Source organism: Elgaria multicarinata, chromosome 3, assembly GCF_023053635.1.
Source record: "Elgaria multicarinata webbii isolate HBS135686 ecotype San Diego chromosome 3, rElgMul1.1.pri, whole genome shotgun sequence".
In the NCBI taxonomy this organism is placed as follows: domain Eukaryota; kingdom Metazoa; phylum Chordata; class Lepidosauria; order Squamata; family Anguidae; genus Elgaria; species Elgaria multicarinata.
The window spans coordinates 60,884,338-60,902,661 of NC_086173.1; the positions used below are offsets into that span (position 1 = coordinate 60,884,338).

The window sequence follows — 18,324 nt, forward strand, 5'->3', positions numbered from 1 at the left end:
GATCAGGAGTAGGTAACCTGGTGTCGTCCAGATGTTTTGGACTACAGCAAACATAATTCCAGAACCACTGGTCATGCTGGCTGAGGATGATGGGAATTGTAGTTCAAAATATTGGGAGGGCACCAGGCTGCTTTCCCCTGTTCTAGATACAAACTGTTTGGGCATCTTCATTTGCAACTGTAAACATAAATCATCCTGTACAAGCCAAGAATAAGACTTGTAAGAATAAGGCTTGTACAGACTATGCTGAGCTGCCTCAGTATATGAATTAGAGGGAAAAGAAGCATAACTCACACCATATATAATTCTGAAGCTCAGCTCTTACTGACAGTCCTTTAAGTTCTTATCCCCCATTTCCCCAATCTATATTACTATTATATGAGATAGAATGTTATCACTGGAACTGAGGCAAAGGGGAAATAAGTCTTATATAATGCACAAGGATGGATTTGTGTCTTTATATGGTTTAAGAATGTTCTCTAATTTCTACTCTGGCTGAGACTGGCCTAACATTTCTCAGATAGTAAAGCTACAACTATGCAAGAGCTATGGGCTGTAGTAGAACCTGTGGTGTAAATGATCAAACCTGTTTCTATACCCATATGCAATATAAGCAACACAAAAATTCACGACACGCGCTCATGTATCTTCTACCTTTTGGAGAAGGAAAGCTGTTCTCACAGCTTTTCCCAACAGGTGTTGCTGGCAGTGAGAGTGAAGCTTGGACAGCTGAATCCATCTTCTCACAGTCGAGCGTTGGGGAACTAGGAGCTGACTTGCGGGTTACTTCCTGTTGTCTTTCCCGTACTGCTAATTCTTGCCTTAAATCTGTAAATTGGAAGAAAATATTGCAGAAGTTGGTGTCTTAGCACTGGAAACACACATCCCCATCCCTAGTCCCATCCATCTTTCTGTTCTACTCATTCCCTAGCCCCCCCTTACACCACAGTTGTTGTCTTCAAAGGCCAAATGACACAAAAACTGAACATCGCCTGTAGCTCTGTATGCCTTGATCTGAAAGCCTAAACTGGACAGGCATCCTTTGCACTAGAACCTGAAGCCAATATAAACAATCCCCATTGTGTAAAGTACACGGAAACAATGTTAATGAGTAGCCCTTAAGCACAGGGAAAGTGATCATCAAATAAAACTATCTGTTCCCCTACCCCCTCTGTAGAGGAGTGGAGATGCATCTGGCTACCAGCTTTCACACCAAGAGGACCGACCAATGTGAATGTGCACCCTGGCAATCAAACATCTGCTTGCCAGTCAGTCAATGGATTCATATCTTGAGTGGCATCTTACACTTACTTTCTTGATGAAATGTGGAAGAGCCCAAGTCTATAAAATATTTGCGTACACACACAATTAACTTATCAAATTATTAAGCAAGGCAAGCTCTTTTTAATGTCTTGCCAGCTATACCCTCTCAAGGACTGAAATGCTTTACTTGGAACAGGCATATAGCACAACACTTGGGCCTGACTCAGACTGGGGCTCCAACAATGGGGAAGGAATCTATTCCCAGTGCTCCCCCATCTGAGCCTAGTTCTTTTTTCTGTTGCAGCTAATCTTGAGCAACAGACAGGCACTTGGTGCAAATGGACATACAAGTATCTGGAGCAGGGCGACAAACTGCACTGAAAATACTTAACCCTTTTGGCACCACCTCGCAAAACTGCATTCTGCAGCCCTACTAATCTCCAGACTGCTCAACACATTCTGAGAAATGTTCCACAAACCAGGGATTTTCCAAGGAAATTACAGGAGTACAAAGGGGTTTCAAAGTTACTCCACGTCAAATCCTGTCTGCACCCATTCAGAAAATGCATGCAATAAGGCACCCATACCCCATGCACAAGCGGTCAGTATGACTGGAAATATTTATTGTATTTGGTTTAATGACCAATAGATCACCAAGTCTAGACCCTATTTAAGGGCATGATACCTACCACAGAAAGCATCCCAAACGGAACCTTGCCTAGAACTGCCCAGAGAGCTTTGGCTATATAAAGTATATAAATGTAATGAATAAAATAATAATCATGTCTGAGAATGATTCAAATAATTCTGATTTCGCTGTTTCCATGAACCACTAAAAATATTACCACTAAATACATTAGATATGGTTTAGAGTTGTGCCTCAGGTTTACTCTTTTTTCATTCCTTCACTAGAAGGTGCACCTGCAACCTTTGACAGCCAGTCAGCACCTTCATTATGAAACTAAGCAGTAGCTGTAGATTAAGCAGTACCTCTTGCTTCATCCTTCAGCCTTTGTACAGAAACTAGCAGAGATTCCTTGTCATCCAGCTCACTTTCCAGAAAGGCATTTCTCTCTATGGCCTGATTTAGCCTTTGTTCAAAGTCTTCCAAGGAAACAATTGTGGCCCTACAGATAAAAATCCAGAGGATACAGCTCTTCAGTATATATTTAATAGATAGAGACATAGAGTTCAATAACAGAGCATGAGATAACATGAACAAACACATGAACAAACCTAGGAGCTATTTGTGTAGGCTGGTCAGGACAATGCAGAATAGGATGGCAGATCTCCATGTCAGTAATAGGTGCACAGTGAATTTACATGGGCTCTAATCCAGCAATGCAATTAGTGTATTAACCAGATAAAGAATCCTTCCAAATAAGTAGCTTACCAGACCCACTTTTCAAGGTATCATACCAAACATGCACTGGTAAATATAGTCTGCATTTTTGGGTACTTATCTGAAAGGATGGCCTGTAACCAATTAGAGTAAGACTTCACTTTAACAAAAAACACTTCAGACACTATTTTAGGTAGTAAATATTGCACCACCAACCAGCTCCTGTGGGCTCCAAGAAGAGCAGAAACTGATGATTACTTTCCCTAGATCATATTTTATTGATTTGTAACATTTACACACCACTGAATATAATAGAATCTCTCAGCGATTCACAACATTAAAATACAATATTAAAACACAGCACTGAAACACTTCTAACTATAATAAAAGAGCAGTAAATGCAGCAGTAAAATTCTGAATCTGAGTCATCATGCTAGAGAGAAACTTTCAACATCAGCCACAGATTCTACTACATACACAAATTAGGAGTCAGACTTTGTTTAATAGAGTTTGCAAGAGTTTGACATGTAAAGGCTGAGGCAAAAGGAAAAGTATGATTCTGGCGTGCCTTTATATTAATGCATGACTTCTGGAACAGTTCCAACTGACTACCATCAACATGATGGCCCTTACCTTTTAGCACGCTCGAGGTCATCATTGGATTGCTCTAGCTCTCTCACATATTTATGCAGCTGGTCTTTAATTGCCCGTGTCTGGCCCAAGTCATCTTCCAACATTGACACTTGCTTGTAGTTCTGTGCATACTGATGCTCAAGCTTCTCCTGAAAACACAAGACAGAATTAAGAATTCCGCCCATTTGAAATTATACTAAGAGGCTTAAAGGGAGTCCTTCAGTCAAACAAACATTCATATTTACAGATACATTAAGTGACTATCTGAGCCAGGGGTGGGCAACGTGTGCCCTACATGCACACACCCCTTTCCTTTTTTGAAGCCCCTACTGCCACCACATTTGCTGCTGATATTCAGTAGCATAGCAACACAAAAGGGCTGCGTTTTCCTTGTGTGAAGGAAAGCAAGCAGTGATTTGTTGGTGAAATTCAGCAACACACCAACAAAAAACAGCTGGCTTTATAGAAAAATCAGCCCTTTTTTACCTATTGCATTGCCACACCACTGAATTTTGGCAGAAAATTTGGTTATATGGCAGCAGCGTGTGGCCTCTCCATGGTTGGGGTAGGGGCAAATGGACTCCAGAAGTTGCCCACCCCTGATCTTAACCTTAGCAAAAAGGCAAACAAGGTAGCATCCTGCATGATTCAGACATTTTCTGCTAACTTTTCACCCATAAGTCTACTGCATTTCTGAATAGCAGATTCACATATGAGATGGGCAGGAACAAGAGGGACTCTCCAGTAAGAGAACAATATTGCCAGGACTAGTCTTTAAAAGCATCTCAGACTCCAAAGCATCTGATTTTCACTATGCTGGATAGTTATCAGAAAAAGTACTCTTCCCAGGGAAAAACCAGTTAAGCGTTCTTCTGGGTTTATGGCAGGTAATGTCATTAATTCTTCAAAGACCTGCATGGCTTATCAAAGTAATGGAGCAGTTGGCAGTTGACTCTGTCTTGTAAGTCCAAGCTCAATCTTACATCCCTGAAACCAGAGGGCAACCATGAGCAATGTGGATACCTTTCAAGACAGGTTTCTCCCAAAATATTCCCTCATCCCAGAATATACTCCAACAATAGAATGCCGAGTTCACCTCTCATAGGTAAGGAGAGTCATTAGAAATCACTGATGTTCAATATCTAAAGCCCGTGAGCTAAGACTCTAAAAGAACTGAAGGAAGGATATTTCACAATTAAATTGCCCTGCATACTAAATGTAGCCTTTATAGCACCTTTCCCAATCTGATGCCATACAGATGTTTTGGTCTACATACAACTCCCAGGATTCCTGATCATGGGCATACTGGTTGGGGATGCTGAGAGTTGAACCCCAAAACTTCTGGAGGGCACCAGGTTGAGTAAGGCTGCTTTACAACAATGCTGAGAACATCAAACAAGATACACCCCGTTCCATATACAGCCTCACAACACCATGAAAGGTGCAGCTGTACCTTTAAAGTTTCCACTTCCTGCTTCAATCTTTGGTTGTCCGCTTGCAAGTCTCGGTTCCTCTGTTCAGCCTGTACCAGCTGGGCTTCCAACTCTGCTTCCAGTTCTCTGCTGCCCTCTTGAAATTCTGCCAGCTCTTCACGGGCCTCCTGGAAACTGTAAAAGGAATGGTGGCAATGAGTGCGGCATTACTCCATCCATGTCCCCATCTTGTCAATGTATTAGCAAGCCCATAATCCCTTTCCTCCATCAACCCCCAACAGGGGTGAAGCATTTATTGCTGCATCAAGTGAAGTCTATTATTTGGATATTAATCAGGGCTCTGTTGCGAAAACACACTGACAGAATCCTTGCACATTAACTGCATCTCTGCTTTGATACTTAAAAATTTAAGATTTTTTCCAAGAAAAATCCTTTGTTACTTGAATATATGTTATATTCAAAACTGCCTCTACTGAGATGTTGTACTGTTAAAACATAGGAGAGAGATAACCCTGTTCTCTGGCAGAAACAAATCCAAACAGATTGCCTGCAAAACAGAAACAATGAGCTGTTTAGAAACAGTGTTCATCAAGGCTAGGCTTCCCTCCAAACGTTTTGGACTATAACTCCCATCAACCCCACACAGCATGGTCAATGGTAAAAATCCAAAACATCTGGATTAAAAAGGGAGTTGAAGTCTAAAACGTCTGGTGAACACTTGGTTGGGGAAGCTGGTCAAGGCTGTCAGTCTGGCTAAACACCCGGTTTTGTAACTGAAATCACCTTAGCTGCCTAGTAATCTATGCCAGGAGATAGATATTGAGGATGTGACCTCATTGATTCTCTTAGCTGCTTTCAGTATCAAACACAGTATACTCCTGTGAAAATACCTTAGAGGTATTTATTTTTTAACTTAGGAGGCCAAACATTAAAACATACTAATAATAGATCACAAAGTTTTAAACACCTGGATGAATAAAAATGTTTTTTGTACTGGTTCCGGAAGGATAACAATATAGGCAGACCTCTTTGGGCATTCTAAATCTGCGGCACCACATCTGAAAAAGCTTTCTCCCTTGTTAACATTCACCTTACCTCAGATGAGAGGGGCATGTGGAGATGGGCATCAACAAATAATCTGAAGTATAGGTAGGCTGATATGGGAATAAACTGGGGTTAGGAGTTAAGGGACTGCACTGTGATGGTCCAGCTTGTACTTGTCAGGCATGTTTCAGTGATACTAGAGAACTGCTGCTCTGCTCCATGGGGCTTATTCTATGCAATACCTCAAGTTTCCACCTTAGTCCCTATGCTTTTTAACATTTACATGGAATTGCTGGGGAAGCTTGCCTTTAGATCTGAGGTGACGTGTTATTAATATGCTAATGACCCCAGCTCTATTTCTCCTTTTCAGCAAAGGTGAGACACCCCATTCCCTAAAAGGATGTCTGGAGTCAGTGATAGTCTGGAAACTTTAGTACTTTATGTATGCAAAACATTGTGCAGACTGAGCTATAATCCCTCTCTCAATAAATAGAGCGCAATCCAGAAAAATCAAAGGTGTTGGCAGGCATGGCTGATCTGGAATTAGTGAATCCTCTTCTGGATGAGGTTACAGGGTTCCCGAAGGATCAGGTGTACAATTTGGGTTTTGGCACAAAACGCACCAGCTCACAATTTATTTCCAAGAACAATCCAAGGCAATGATCTTGACTTTTAAAGCCCTAAACATCCTTGGTCCAGTTTATCTAAGAGACACCTCTATCATTGAGAGTCCTCTTATGTACAATGGTCATCCAAGGGAGCCCTGTTCCAAGTAAGATATTTGTCATAGGCTAGATTGACAATGAGAAGCAGGGGCTTCTCTCTAGTCTTCTCTCAGAAGGCTTCATTGGGAAATTCACACACACACACACACATTCTAAAGAGGCCTACTAAATCAGTTTGGCTTTTCTTTTCAGAAGGCTGACAAAAACTTGGTTTCAGTGTCAGTGGGTGGAGAAAGGAGAGCAAGCTATATGTGCTGTCATATATTTGTGTATAATCTCTGGAATCTGTCAAGCAGGTTCTCTTGGATTTGTACTTTGTGACTTGGATCCAGATTTAGCCACATACAACTGGGTTAGCGGATGTGTACTTCTCTACCCCCTCCTTCTCACGGCAGCCTATCTAGCTCCCTTAACATTCTACACAAACACAGAGCACCTGGGGACTCTGCTGAATGGCAAACTTCTTTTGAATCTGTGGAGAGGTTAAAAAAAAGTATGTGATATGCCAGTGGAGACTGCAATTCAAGAATAATATTCATGAGCTGCATCCTGGACATCTAAAGTAGCTCTTTCATTCTAAGACAGTGTCATTCAGTCGATATCTTGAAAGATGATCAGCCAGCTATTTTTTGAAGATAATTTAATGCTGATTTGGTTTTAAAATATCACTGTAGTTAGAAGATGGTATGGCTGGGCTTTAAGCAGAGCATTCAAATCTCACAATTTATGAGGCACCTGGATAAAGGGTTCAGTAAATATTTATGTATGTGTTCTGAAAAGTATTAAACCAGTAAAAGAAACCATAACACATACTTTGCTTATTAAGTTAACATCTTTGCTCCTTTTTTTAAAAAATGGCAATGGTCTGGACAAGTAGCAGCTAACAGACTATGAAAAAGCCACACAACAGTAAGGACAATGAATCTACTATCTGGGATATAAGGGGTGTGTGCTTTCTAGTGACCCATACCAGCTGTCTTTGTCTTTCACCCTACACCAGCCATACTCACCATTCAAGCAGCAAACTGAATTCATTCAGATCATGCATGTGCTGGACCATGCTCACACAATGTACAAAGAACAGGGCTTAAATGGCATCCTAATCACTGCTAAGTTACAGTGAATCAGGAGCTCCTACAATTTATGAATTATGCACCAAAAGTAGGCAGCCCTGCATTTAAACTAGATTTCTGTAAAAATATAAAGATACTTCAAAGTTGGGCACAGTATTAATCCAACAGTGTGACACATGAGACTGAATCTGCCAAGGGCAGCGATCAGCAACATTCTTGAGATGATAAAGGGCCCCATTGTTTGCAAAGACAGATTTCAAACAGTGCAAGGCCACCCCCAAATAAATTCTATTCCTGCATCCCAGAGCACATAGCTATGCTGGTGATATGTAGCTTCCAATTGCAAGCTTCTTGCTGCTGCATATGTCAGAAAAAGCAATTTCAATGCATTATCAGAATATCAAACTAAAAGTTACAATAAGCAACTACAAGAATCATACCTTTGTTTATACTTCAAAGACAACTCCTTCCAGTACGCTGTTTCCTCCTCTGGACTTGAAAACTCTGGGATTTCTTCACAGTCCATGATCAGGATCTCCTGTAAAAATCATGACAGAACACATAAGGCCACAATGTTTAGCAGGATGGTTCTGAGATGAACTCTTGGTTCCAGACAAGCCACAGAACTACAAGCTTCCCAAAGCTACAAGCAGGTATAAGGCAAGTAGATATAAACCCCTCATCTATTCCTTTCCTCAAAGAAGTGGACATGGGACGCGGGAGTATTTTAATGGAAATGGAAAAACAGTAAGTAAGCCAAGGATCTTTGCTCTAAGTTCTCAAGAGTCTTCTAAAGATGCATTAAGGGTCCTACAACTTTTTTTTAGAACTGGCGAGGGAATGTTTTTTTTGACATGCTGGCTAGGGAATGCTGGGAGTTAGTTGTAAGACATTTTTTCTGTCTAAGCATGCATAGTATTGCACCTTAAAATGCATTTTAAGTTGAATCTCACTTTAAACATTTTTAAAAGAAACGCTAACTCCAAAAATACTCCCTAGAACAGCCTTCCACAACCTTGTGCCTTCCATGCATATAGTACCTGTATGTTTCCTCCCACAAGGAAAATAGCAACTGGTGGGAGGCAATTTAAATCAGGAACACTGTGCAGGAGTCCTGATCCAAACCTTCCCCACCTCTGCTGCTATTTTTACATTTTAAAAAACACAGGATATCCTGTTCACAGATCTCTTACATCACACGTAGTTTAGCTCTCAATGATACACGGATTTAAGTAGCATTTTCCCTACCCTTCTTAAACTGCCCTTCAGTCATATTCCCAGGACAGATTACAAAAACAATAAAACAATTAAAACATTGCCATTTGCCTCCTTCAAGAGAAAGGCTCAAGCCCCTGCCCATCAAAAGACAATCAGTGTTAGCATTTGATTTATTCTTCTAACTTTGAGGTATTCTTTCCGTCTGCTGCTAGATACAGTCAGCAATAAAGTAGATTCAGCATGGGCTGTCACAGAACAGTTATGAACTAGCACACCCACCCACCACACAATTTGCACGAATGCTAATGTTGTCAGCCAGAGAATACTGCTGAATTCTGACAAGCATCAATAGTCATTTTTGTCCCTTCGGGCACAAAAATTGGCACATCCCACAGTTCCGTGACCCACATTTCTGATCTGAGCATTCAGAGCAGAAACACAAAATACTCTATTGCACTTGATTCTGTACTAAAAATGACAAAGAAGAGGGGGAGCATGAAAATCTAGCACTGCCACTCTGAAGAACAGTGTCATTTTAGCTCAGCTTAAAGAATAAAGATGTAGAAGAGTAGTCAAGGAATATGAATTCTGAGCCATCATTTTATATTGTCATTCTCCCCTCCCACCCATGTATATGGTCCAGCTCAATGGCCCTATAACCAACACAATTGATCCAAAGTAAACTCCCTGAACTGGAGCATAGAACACTTGTACATAAACAGACGTAATCATGGGAAGTGACTCAAGGAACAGATCAAATTACTAAGTGGCATCTTTGGACTTGGCAGATCCTGCCTCCCTATCAGCGTGGTAGTATCAGTGTTTGTACCAAAATACTATTTAAAGACGTCTGTACCGTTTCAGGAATGAACTATTTGTGGGTACTTCCATGCCACAGTGTCTCTGAATTTTCCAAGGCTTTAATTTACAGTTTAAAAGTAAAGGACTAAAACAGTAACATGAGAAACTTCAACCAGACATGATTGAAATAATGTTCCATAAGTTTGTCCTCAACCACAAATCTAATGGGTCTGGAAAAATATTGCTAGTTACAGTCCTAGAATCAATTATAATGGGGATTGGATATAATAATCCTGCTAGCCCAAGGCCTCAGAACAACTGTTTATGGAGCAGAAAACCAAATTGTCCAACTGCAAGACTAGCATATTGTAAAGCCGAATGAGAATGTGGCCAGTGACTTCTAAGGTGTGTGAAGCTGTTTGGCCAGTTAATGGAAAGAAACAGAAATAAAATCTAAATGTGGATTAAGGATGCAAGATTGAGCGACATATTGAGGTCTCTCCAAGCCTTTTTCCTCAGGTCCAAATAGAAAACTACAGTATGCAGTGACTAAAAGACCAAAAAGCATCCAACTTAAATCTTCTCTGATTTGCCTCTGCCATGAGTTCATTCACCAGATGGTAGTTCACAGCCTCAAATCTGCAATAGATAAACAATAATACTGACCTACATTAAACAATTGTTCTAAAGGTTACTGAGATCATGCGTGTGAAACACCTTGGTCACTCTAAAGTGTTCTTGCCCATGACCAAGTTGGCTTCACCCCATCTCACAAGGTTTCCTGCTGAGGTAATGGAATCTGAAAGAGGAGAAATCCAGACCACAGCTACTTACATTAAAGTGCTCTATTGTTCAAGCTCTCTCCAGATTTCATCACATAGCCTCTAAAGAACAGCACCTAAGGGGGCTGGCCAGTTCAACATTGTTCTAATCCCACCCAATACATTTTTAAATTCTAATAAAAGGTATATTAGTATCACAAGGAATCTAGTGCTACCCTTCTTTCCATTATTTCCAACCATGCTATCAAGTACCATGCTAACGTCTAAGGTATTGGTAAGACTCAGGAAAAACAAATAGCAACAATCAGCAATTGCATGGAATGAATCTGTTCAGTGAATCAAATATTATATAACACAATGGGTAATCATTAAAAGCAACATGATACTCTTAAAGCACCATAGAGGACTTACTTTTCTCAGTTTCTTGAGAAGGCAAAGCCAATCTTAAGGAGGAAAAATAACTCACTGTATCTAAAGAACTATCAGAACCCTTGATGAAAGATTGACACTTCAGTGATGCAATTTTCAACAGGCCATCAAGAAATTAAAATCTGGGTTAGTTTAGACACTTAACATCTGCAATAAATGGATGCATGATGTCTCATATAAAATGCATATGTCAAAGAACTATTAATGACTTAATCCTTCTCAAGAGTTCATGGGTTTCATAAAAAGATCAGAAACAAAGCAAGCCAGAAGAAAGACTATGCCTCTGACAAATTCCCTATGGCACCTACAAAAGCACCTCCAAGGACAAATCACATAAAGGAGAGAGAATAACCACTCTCTAACTCAAAAGAGCAGCGTGAAGCCCTTCAATAGTTGGCCAAGATGACCCATGAATAAGGTTGTATGTATACTTATACACACACCTGTGTCTCTGTAGGGTCCTCTAGTTCAGTGTGGATTCTTACCTCATATAGTAGTTGAGCCTTTCATTTCTATTTACTTGTTTACTTATTTTTAAATAAAACAAGACCACACAATGAAACTTAGTTTAGGATAAGAACAAGCACAAACAAGCACTGAAACCGTGTCTGTATGTTTTCTGCATGGAAAACATTGGCTGAGAAGCAGCCAAGCAGGGCAAGCAAGGCTGGTTCAAGGAGCCAGCTGGGACAACTGCACATCAATTAGCAGAAATTAGCTGGATTCCTTCCTCCTGGCATTATATGCCCATGTCAACGTGCCCAAGGCTAACATACTCAGTAGTGCAATTCAGTATTCCTGTCTAACAAAAGCTGAAGTCCCACAGAATTAGGATATTAAAATCATTCACTTTTCACACCAAAAAAAAAAGGGGGGTGCAGAAAAAACTACTATAGCATTACCCAAGCTGGTGCCCTCCAATACCCTATGCACGTTTACTCAGAAGTAAGTTATATTTTGTTCAAATGGAGTTAATTTCGAATAAGCACGCATAGGCTTGTAACTATAACCTTATAGCAAATGATCATGACTTGTATTCTTGTATGTTTAGAGACAACCAAGTCTCTAAGTAGGTCTAAATATTCTGTGCATGCAAGCTACATGGTCATTTTGGATTATGTTTTTGGATTGTTTAATAGATCTATTTAGCTACAATCCAATGGGACTATTCTAATATTGGCTACAACCCAGTGTTTTAATTATTATAGCAACAAGGTAGAAGGCATGCTTGTTCAGGAAACAAATGAACTTCAAAATAGGAAACCTGATCTAAATTAACTAGTTAAAATGATTTTTTCTCGCCAGGATTTAAAATCAACTTGATTTAAAATCACTCTACTTCAATACAAGGAAGAAGATTAAACTCTGCATGGAAGCTTATGAATTTGCAAATGATGTTGAATTACTGAAGATTGATTTCCATAGTATTATTTCCTAGTTGCATTCTTACAATTTATCCAGGGAAGCAAGTGGAAAATTAGACTGACACCCTTCTTTGTAATATGCGAGATATCAAGGCATATGAGACAAATGAATGCCAGACAAACTTTAAGGATGCATCTCTCAGACTTGTTCCTGACCACATGCACATCACACACACACAAACACACCTATATAGTCACTTTCTGCACATAGGAAGCAGCCCTAAAGTAATTAGGTTTAGGGGACAGAAGTACTCCAAATACCCAGCTACTGATATGTGAACTTTTAAGAGAAAACTACGCAAGCAAGCAATGATTGATGTTCCTCCAAAGTGTGTTTCAGCTTTACCATAAGATCTAGCTGACATCAGAATAATGAATCATATGCTTCCAGCAACTGGCTGGGGGAGGATGTCAGCACTTCCTGAAACACACTGCTTAAACCGTTGTTTATCAGATGCTGCTCTGCAGACTGCCACAAAGTCACTCCTGATTTAGTTTTCACACCTATTCAAACAGAAACAACAGTAGCATAACTCATGGTTATGAGGGCATATAAGACTTGTAAAGAGAATCTGCACAGTGAGCATGCTGTGTTTATAATAAAAAACAAGTCACCAGCAAGCATCAGGGAAAGAAGTGCTGCGAAAAGTACTGATGGGATTAGTTATAAAAGGAACTCATCATGTTCATCCCTGAAGTGATACTAAAATAAGTATAATATTCATTCAATAAATTGTGTTCCATCATTTTCCTCAGCAAAACATGATTTAATATTCTTCTGGCAAGTACGTCAGTCATAAATAGAAAGCTACCTGTATTGCAAATTCTCTTAAGTGCACTTTTATTTCCAGTTCTTAAACTTTGATTCAAGAACACATGAAGACTGGTGTGTGAAACTACTATCAATTAAGAGGTGGCAGTTTATGTTCAAGAGCATATCATGATATGAAATTTAGGCTCCAAGATCAATTATATGGGCTCCATTCAGAAGACACCTTAAACCATGACTTTAACCACAGTGAATGAGGAAAAAAGCCTTATTCACCGTGGTTAAAGCCGTGGTTTAAGGTGTCTTCTGAACAGGGCCATGTTCTCATTCAACTGGTTTACTAAAATACATGTATCCTTAAAACAATGTCTAGAAATCTAACTCAATCTATGTTACAACAGACAAACAACTTGAGTCTTTTCAGAAGATGGAATCAGGCTACACCTCAAATTAGGAACCACTTTCTGAAAATTCATTCCAAACTTTGAAATATCCCAATACAGGATACACAAATACAGGAGTTTAACACAGAAACCCATGTGCTTTCCACTACAGCTTGTTAACCTTTCTAAGCCTGAAATATTGAAGAAGTCAAAAAGAAAAAACCTCTGTACTTACACAACGACCTGTATTATATACTCCAGACTAATATCCAAGTTGCCGTTTGCTGCTGCTTCTTTCCTTGGGAAAGTAACGACGTACAAACAAAGCTAAATCCAGTTAAGCTTTCATTTCATTAACTTCTTCCTCCATCTAAAAGCTTATTTGTTGTTGCCATAAGTCTAAACATAGCTAGTAAAGCATGCGTTTCATAAATGATGCAACTTTAGCCGGTGTTCACATGTCCTCAGAACTGTGGAGCCTCACTCTCCCCATAACAAACGTCAGAAGTGAGTCAGCCACTCCCTCCCTTTTGGTCTAATTATTTCCAAGCAGCAAGCCTCCTGGCAGAGTTCCAATGTCAGAGCTCCAATGTCCGAAAGTATCTTTTACAAAGCCTCACACTTTTAAAAATAAGTTATCCCAAATCTGGTCCTAACTGTACACTGAAGACAAAATACACCCATCATGAAGTTAAATACAACTTTACCCTGAGAGAGGCAGACACTGGAAGATGCAATAAAGAATAAATAAACCACACCTTGAGTTCTATGATGGAAGAAAAGTTGGATATGTTTACTAAATAAAACAAATGGCAGGTAGGTAAGGAGTGTCTAACTCTTTCGCTGGAATCTATTTTTCATCTCAATGACTGCAAGATTTGATTCCCCACCCCCAGGAAAAATGATACGTTGAAAAGAGGAAAAAAATCTTGAAAGAACAGGATTTTGAGAAGAAAAGTATGCTCGTCTTGCAAGCAGAAAGGTAACTGAACTCCATTAAATGGGAAATTTGTCCTTAAGGCACCTAAATAACAGCAGTTACTTCCTTAACTTCAAGCAAACATGCAAAATGCTATTTTGAACATGAAAAACGCAATTTTGAGATCAAAGATCAACAGGTCTTTTTATAACATACATTGCTACAGACAGTATAATATAAACCAAGTGGAGCATTCCCAGTGTTAGAGAAATAGGGAGCAGATCGTGCTACACCCCAGGGACAGGCCTGATAATGTTTCATGATAGGAGACAACATAGTGGGCCATGACCAGGTCTACTGCTCCTTCCCCCACATTAATTTTCAGCCCCCAAGCCCTCTGTTAACTCACAGAAAGAGCAGGCGCTACTGTTGTGTAGCTGATTGCTCTTTGCAAAATACTCAGATCTTTCCCTTTGTGTAATATCTGCAGGATGTGTCTAGCTTATTCATGGGGCCCAAGATCTCGGTTATCCTGTCTCCAAGCACTTGGGGTTCTTGACTGAAGCTGTACTGGAGGCTCAGGCCTTCTCTGGCTTTTAAAGTTCTGGAGAAACTATAGGAATCAGGGGCAAAACAACAAAGAGTCCTGTTTCACCTTAAAGACTAACGAATTTAGTACGGCATAAGCTTTCATGGACCAGAGTCTACTTCATCAGATGGATTCAAGAATTTATGCCTTCGGCCTGCAAACCATTTAGGCAGAAAGGTAACCAAACATCACCATCATCATCTGCATCAAAACTATCACCACCTTTGCAAAGTACAACTGAAGTCTTCTACCTACCTCCTCTCCTTTATGAGAGAGCTGAATTCTCTGTGAAGACCAATTTTCTATTTATTTATCAGAAATAATATATATCTCAGATGACTTTGGAAAGACCAGCATAGTTTCTGTATTATTGTATTCGCATTACTTTGAGAATTAAATATACCCACTATACGCCCAGACATTGCCTCTGTACTCACATTAACATATCTACTGTTTAAAAATTCAACGTGGGAAGCAGTCCTCAAAATGCAAGGTGCAAATGAGAACAATAGCAAGTATAGATTTTACTCAGCAGTTTCCCCCCCCCCCCCAAAAAAAACAAAGGTTGATACCAGTTCATCTCCCAAAGCTACAAGTCCCTTGGGACAAAAAATGTAGTTTGGGTTTGTATAAGCCTTAGGGGGTGGGGTGTTGGTTTTTCTCTGCTTGGGGTGAAAATAATGATCTTCCACCAACCTGATATCTCCCCTGCAGAACATGCAGCATCTCTTCTCATACCTGCCACTTTTCTCCTCTGAGCAATAGGAAAATATTCTCAGTGACTCATGGGAACTCAGTGTTCTGACATCATCAGTATATTTGTGTAACCTAGCAACCATTTGACAGCAAAAACACCTAAGCTTTCCCATTTACCAAATATGACAGGCTAGCAGCTAAAAGAATTCTCTACAGCAAAAATTAAAAATAGCATTAGCAAAAGAAGAATTGTCCCAATAAAACTATTATTCTTATTAAGCACCAACATTTATGGTGCCTTACAGGCGAGTAAAGAATACAAACACCTGCCCCAAGGAGTTTGCAATCTAAAATTTGACACAGGAGGGGGGTTCAGAGAATGGAGGAAGATGCAAGCAAGAGTGACAGAGGAAGAATATGCATTGAGTTCAGTTGCACGTGATGGGAACCAGCTACATTTGCTGTTCGCTGCCACATTCACAAATAAAGCAGAAAATGGAGGTGGGAGCTTCAAACATCTAGAATGAAGATATAATACCCTCTTTACATTGACAAGTTACACAATGGAAACCATACAAAAGATTATCAAAATCACTCCCACAAAAAAGTTCAATACCAGAACGTAGCCAAACTGCTGAAAATTTTACATATAGCAGATATCAAAAAGTATTTCTTCACACAATGCACACGCACACTTAAACAAAAAGGGACAGCAAAGAACTCCAAAAGGATCTCTCCAAGCTGCAGGCAAATGAAATTCAATGTAAGTGCAAAATGATGCAGGGTAAAACATCCTAACTTCATATATATGTTGATGGGGTCTGAGCTGGTGACAACTGACGAAAAAAGAATATTGGCATTGTAGACGATAGTTCAATGAAAACATTGACCCAGCATGCAGCTATAAAACTGCCAATACCGTAATCCCTTTATACAAATCTATGGTGTGCATACACTTGGAATATTTTGTAAAGCTCTGGTCACACCTCCAAAAGGTTGTAGAGCTGGAAAAGGTGCAGAAAAAAGCAGCCAAAATGATTGAGGGGCTGAAGCAACTCCACTATGAGGGACCATTACAATGTTTAGGCATTTTTATCTTAGTAGTAAGGAGGATATGATGGATACGTGTAGGATTATGTATGGTGTGGAGACTGGTGAGTAGGGAGAATTTTCTCTCTTGCATAATACTAGAACCCTTGGTCATCCAATCAAGTTGAGTGATGGGACATTCAGAACAGATAAAAATTAGTCCTTCACACAGCAGGTTGTTTGCTACCACAACATGCAGTAATGGCCACCAGCCTCGATGGCTTTAGAAGGGGATTAGACAAATTCATGGAAGATAATGCTATCAATGGCTACTAGTCAACATAGCTATACATTATCTCCAGAAACAGAGGTGATATGCCTCTGAATACCAGTTCCTGGAGAACACAAGAAAGAGGGTGTTATCGCCCTGCTGCTAGGATTTCCCAAAGGCTTCTGGTAGACCACTCTGAAAAACAGGATCTACATGGGCCTTTGATTTGATCCAGTACTGCTGTTCTGATGACCTCATTCAGAGGCTAGTTACGTTGGGACTCCAGGTGGAGAAGGTACCTAGAGAAGGCAGCCAGAAATAGAGAAAAACCATAAGCCAGTGGCTACAGGGTGGGCCTCAGGTGGGCAGACACAGGCCAAACGCTGAAATGGCAACTGAACAGACTTAAGACGCTAAAGATAGACGTAAGAAGAGATCATACGATCCCCCATCCTAGGCACGGAGCTCGCACAGGAGGAGCCGGTGTCGGCGGCTGAGGACAGGCCCTATGTAATGTCAGGAGATAACGGAAGGAAAGCGGTAGTGGGCCGAGGCAAGCCGATGGAGCCCTCCGACGGTAACGTAAGGGCCCGAAGGGCAGGCAGCCAGGGCAGGTCCGGAGAGGACGCTGAGGTGATGGCCGGAAGCACAGCGGGCGACGGGGCTCACTGTCGACGGCGACACTAACAGTCCAGGGACCCCTCCCCACGGCGGGAAAATGAAGAGGGGGGGGAATCCCAGGCTTCTCCCCACCCGCCCCAACGGTCACAGGGAAAGAAGGCCAACAACACCACCACCCCTCCTCCTCCACCACGGGCTCCCTCCCTCAGGGAAGGGCAGCTCGGCCCCGCCCCGCTCTCTCCGCGACGAATGGCACCACCTCAGCCAGTCGCAGCAGCCGGCCATGGCTCCCCTCCCAACTAATAGGAGGACACCAGGGTCGGAATCTGCCCCGTTGTCAGTTCGTAACCAATCGGCGCGAGCTTGTGGGGAAGGAGGGAAACGGTAGTAGTGGGGGGGTGCGAAATAAGGGGGGGGCACACCCGGCTTCGATGGCCCCTCAGCCCCGCTTGCGCTCCCCAAAGCCTGCGCGCGCGCGCACGTATTCCCGGACCCACCCTTATTCCTCGCGCTCCTCACCGGTCCAGCGCTGCGTGTCTGTCACGGCCGCCGTTGCTGCCAGTGCCAATGCCGCCGCATCGCCTCAGTCGCTGACACAGCTCCGAACCCTGCCTCATCCGGGCACCCCCCCCCGTCCAGGAAACGTCACAGAGAGGGCGAGGTCCACCACGAGACGAGGACAACCCCTTGGAGGGGCGGGGCCAGCGCCCTTGAAAGACAGGCCACGAGGAAGGGGTGGGATCATGCAGATTGTGCCACGCCCGCCATGTGTGCGGATGGGTGTGTTTCCCCCCTCCCATCTCGCGTGCAAGGCGCCTCTCTTGCGAGACTCGCTGTACGCAATTGCGGTCGATAGACGTGTAACTTCAAAATCTGGTTG

The 18,324-nt window shown here is 41.5% G+C and overlaps 1 protein-coding gene across 5 annotated transcripts in view; it reads right to left on the reverse strand.

The window, feature by feature from the left end:
• Positions 1-18,090, reverse strand: part of NDEL1 (nudE neurodevelopment protein 1 like 1) — a 28,987-nt gene extending 10,897 nt beyond the window's left edge. For 3 of the 5 annotated variants that reach the window (XM_063120434.1, XM_063120435.1, XM_063120433.1), the window contains exons 1-5: positions 7,954-8,051; positions 4,692-4,845; positions 3,239-3,387; positions 2,254-2,390; positions 655-828 (exon numbers count right to left, since the gene is read on the reverse strand). In XM_063120434.1, coding sequence (XP_062976504.1) covers positions 655-828; positions 2,254-2,390; positions 3,239-3,387; positions 4,692-4,845; positions 7,954-8,039 — 700 coding nt within the window. In that variant the 5' untranslated portion in view covers positions 8,040-8,051. Of the gene's footprint in view, positions 1-654; positions 829-2,253; positions 2,391-3,238; positions 3,388-4,691; positions 4,846-7,953; positions 8,052-13,554; positions 13,810-17,963 lie in introns of those variants that run through there. The other 2 variants (XR_010025202.1, XR_010025201.1) reach the window with 2 other exon arrangements.
• Positions 18,091-18,324: the final 234 nt, after the last annotated feature.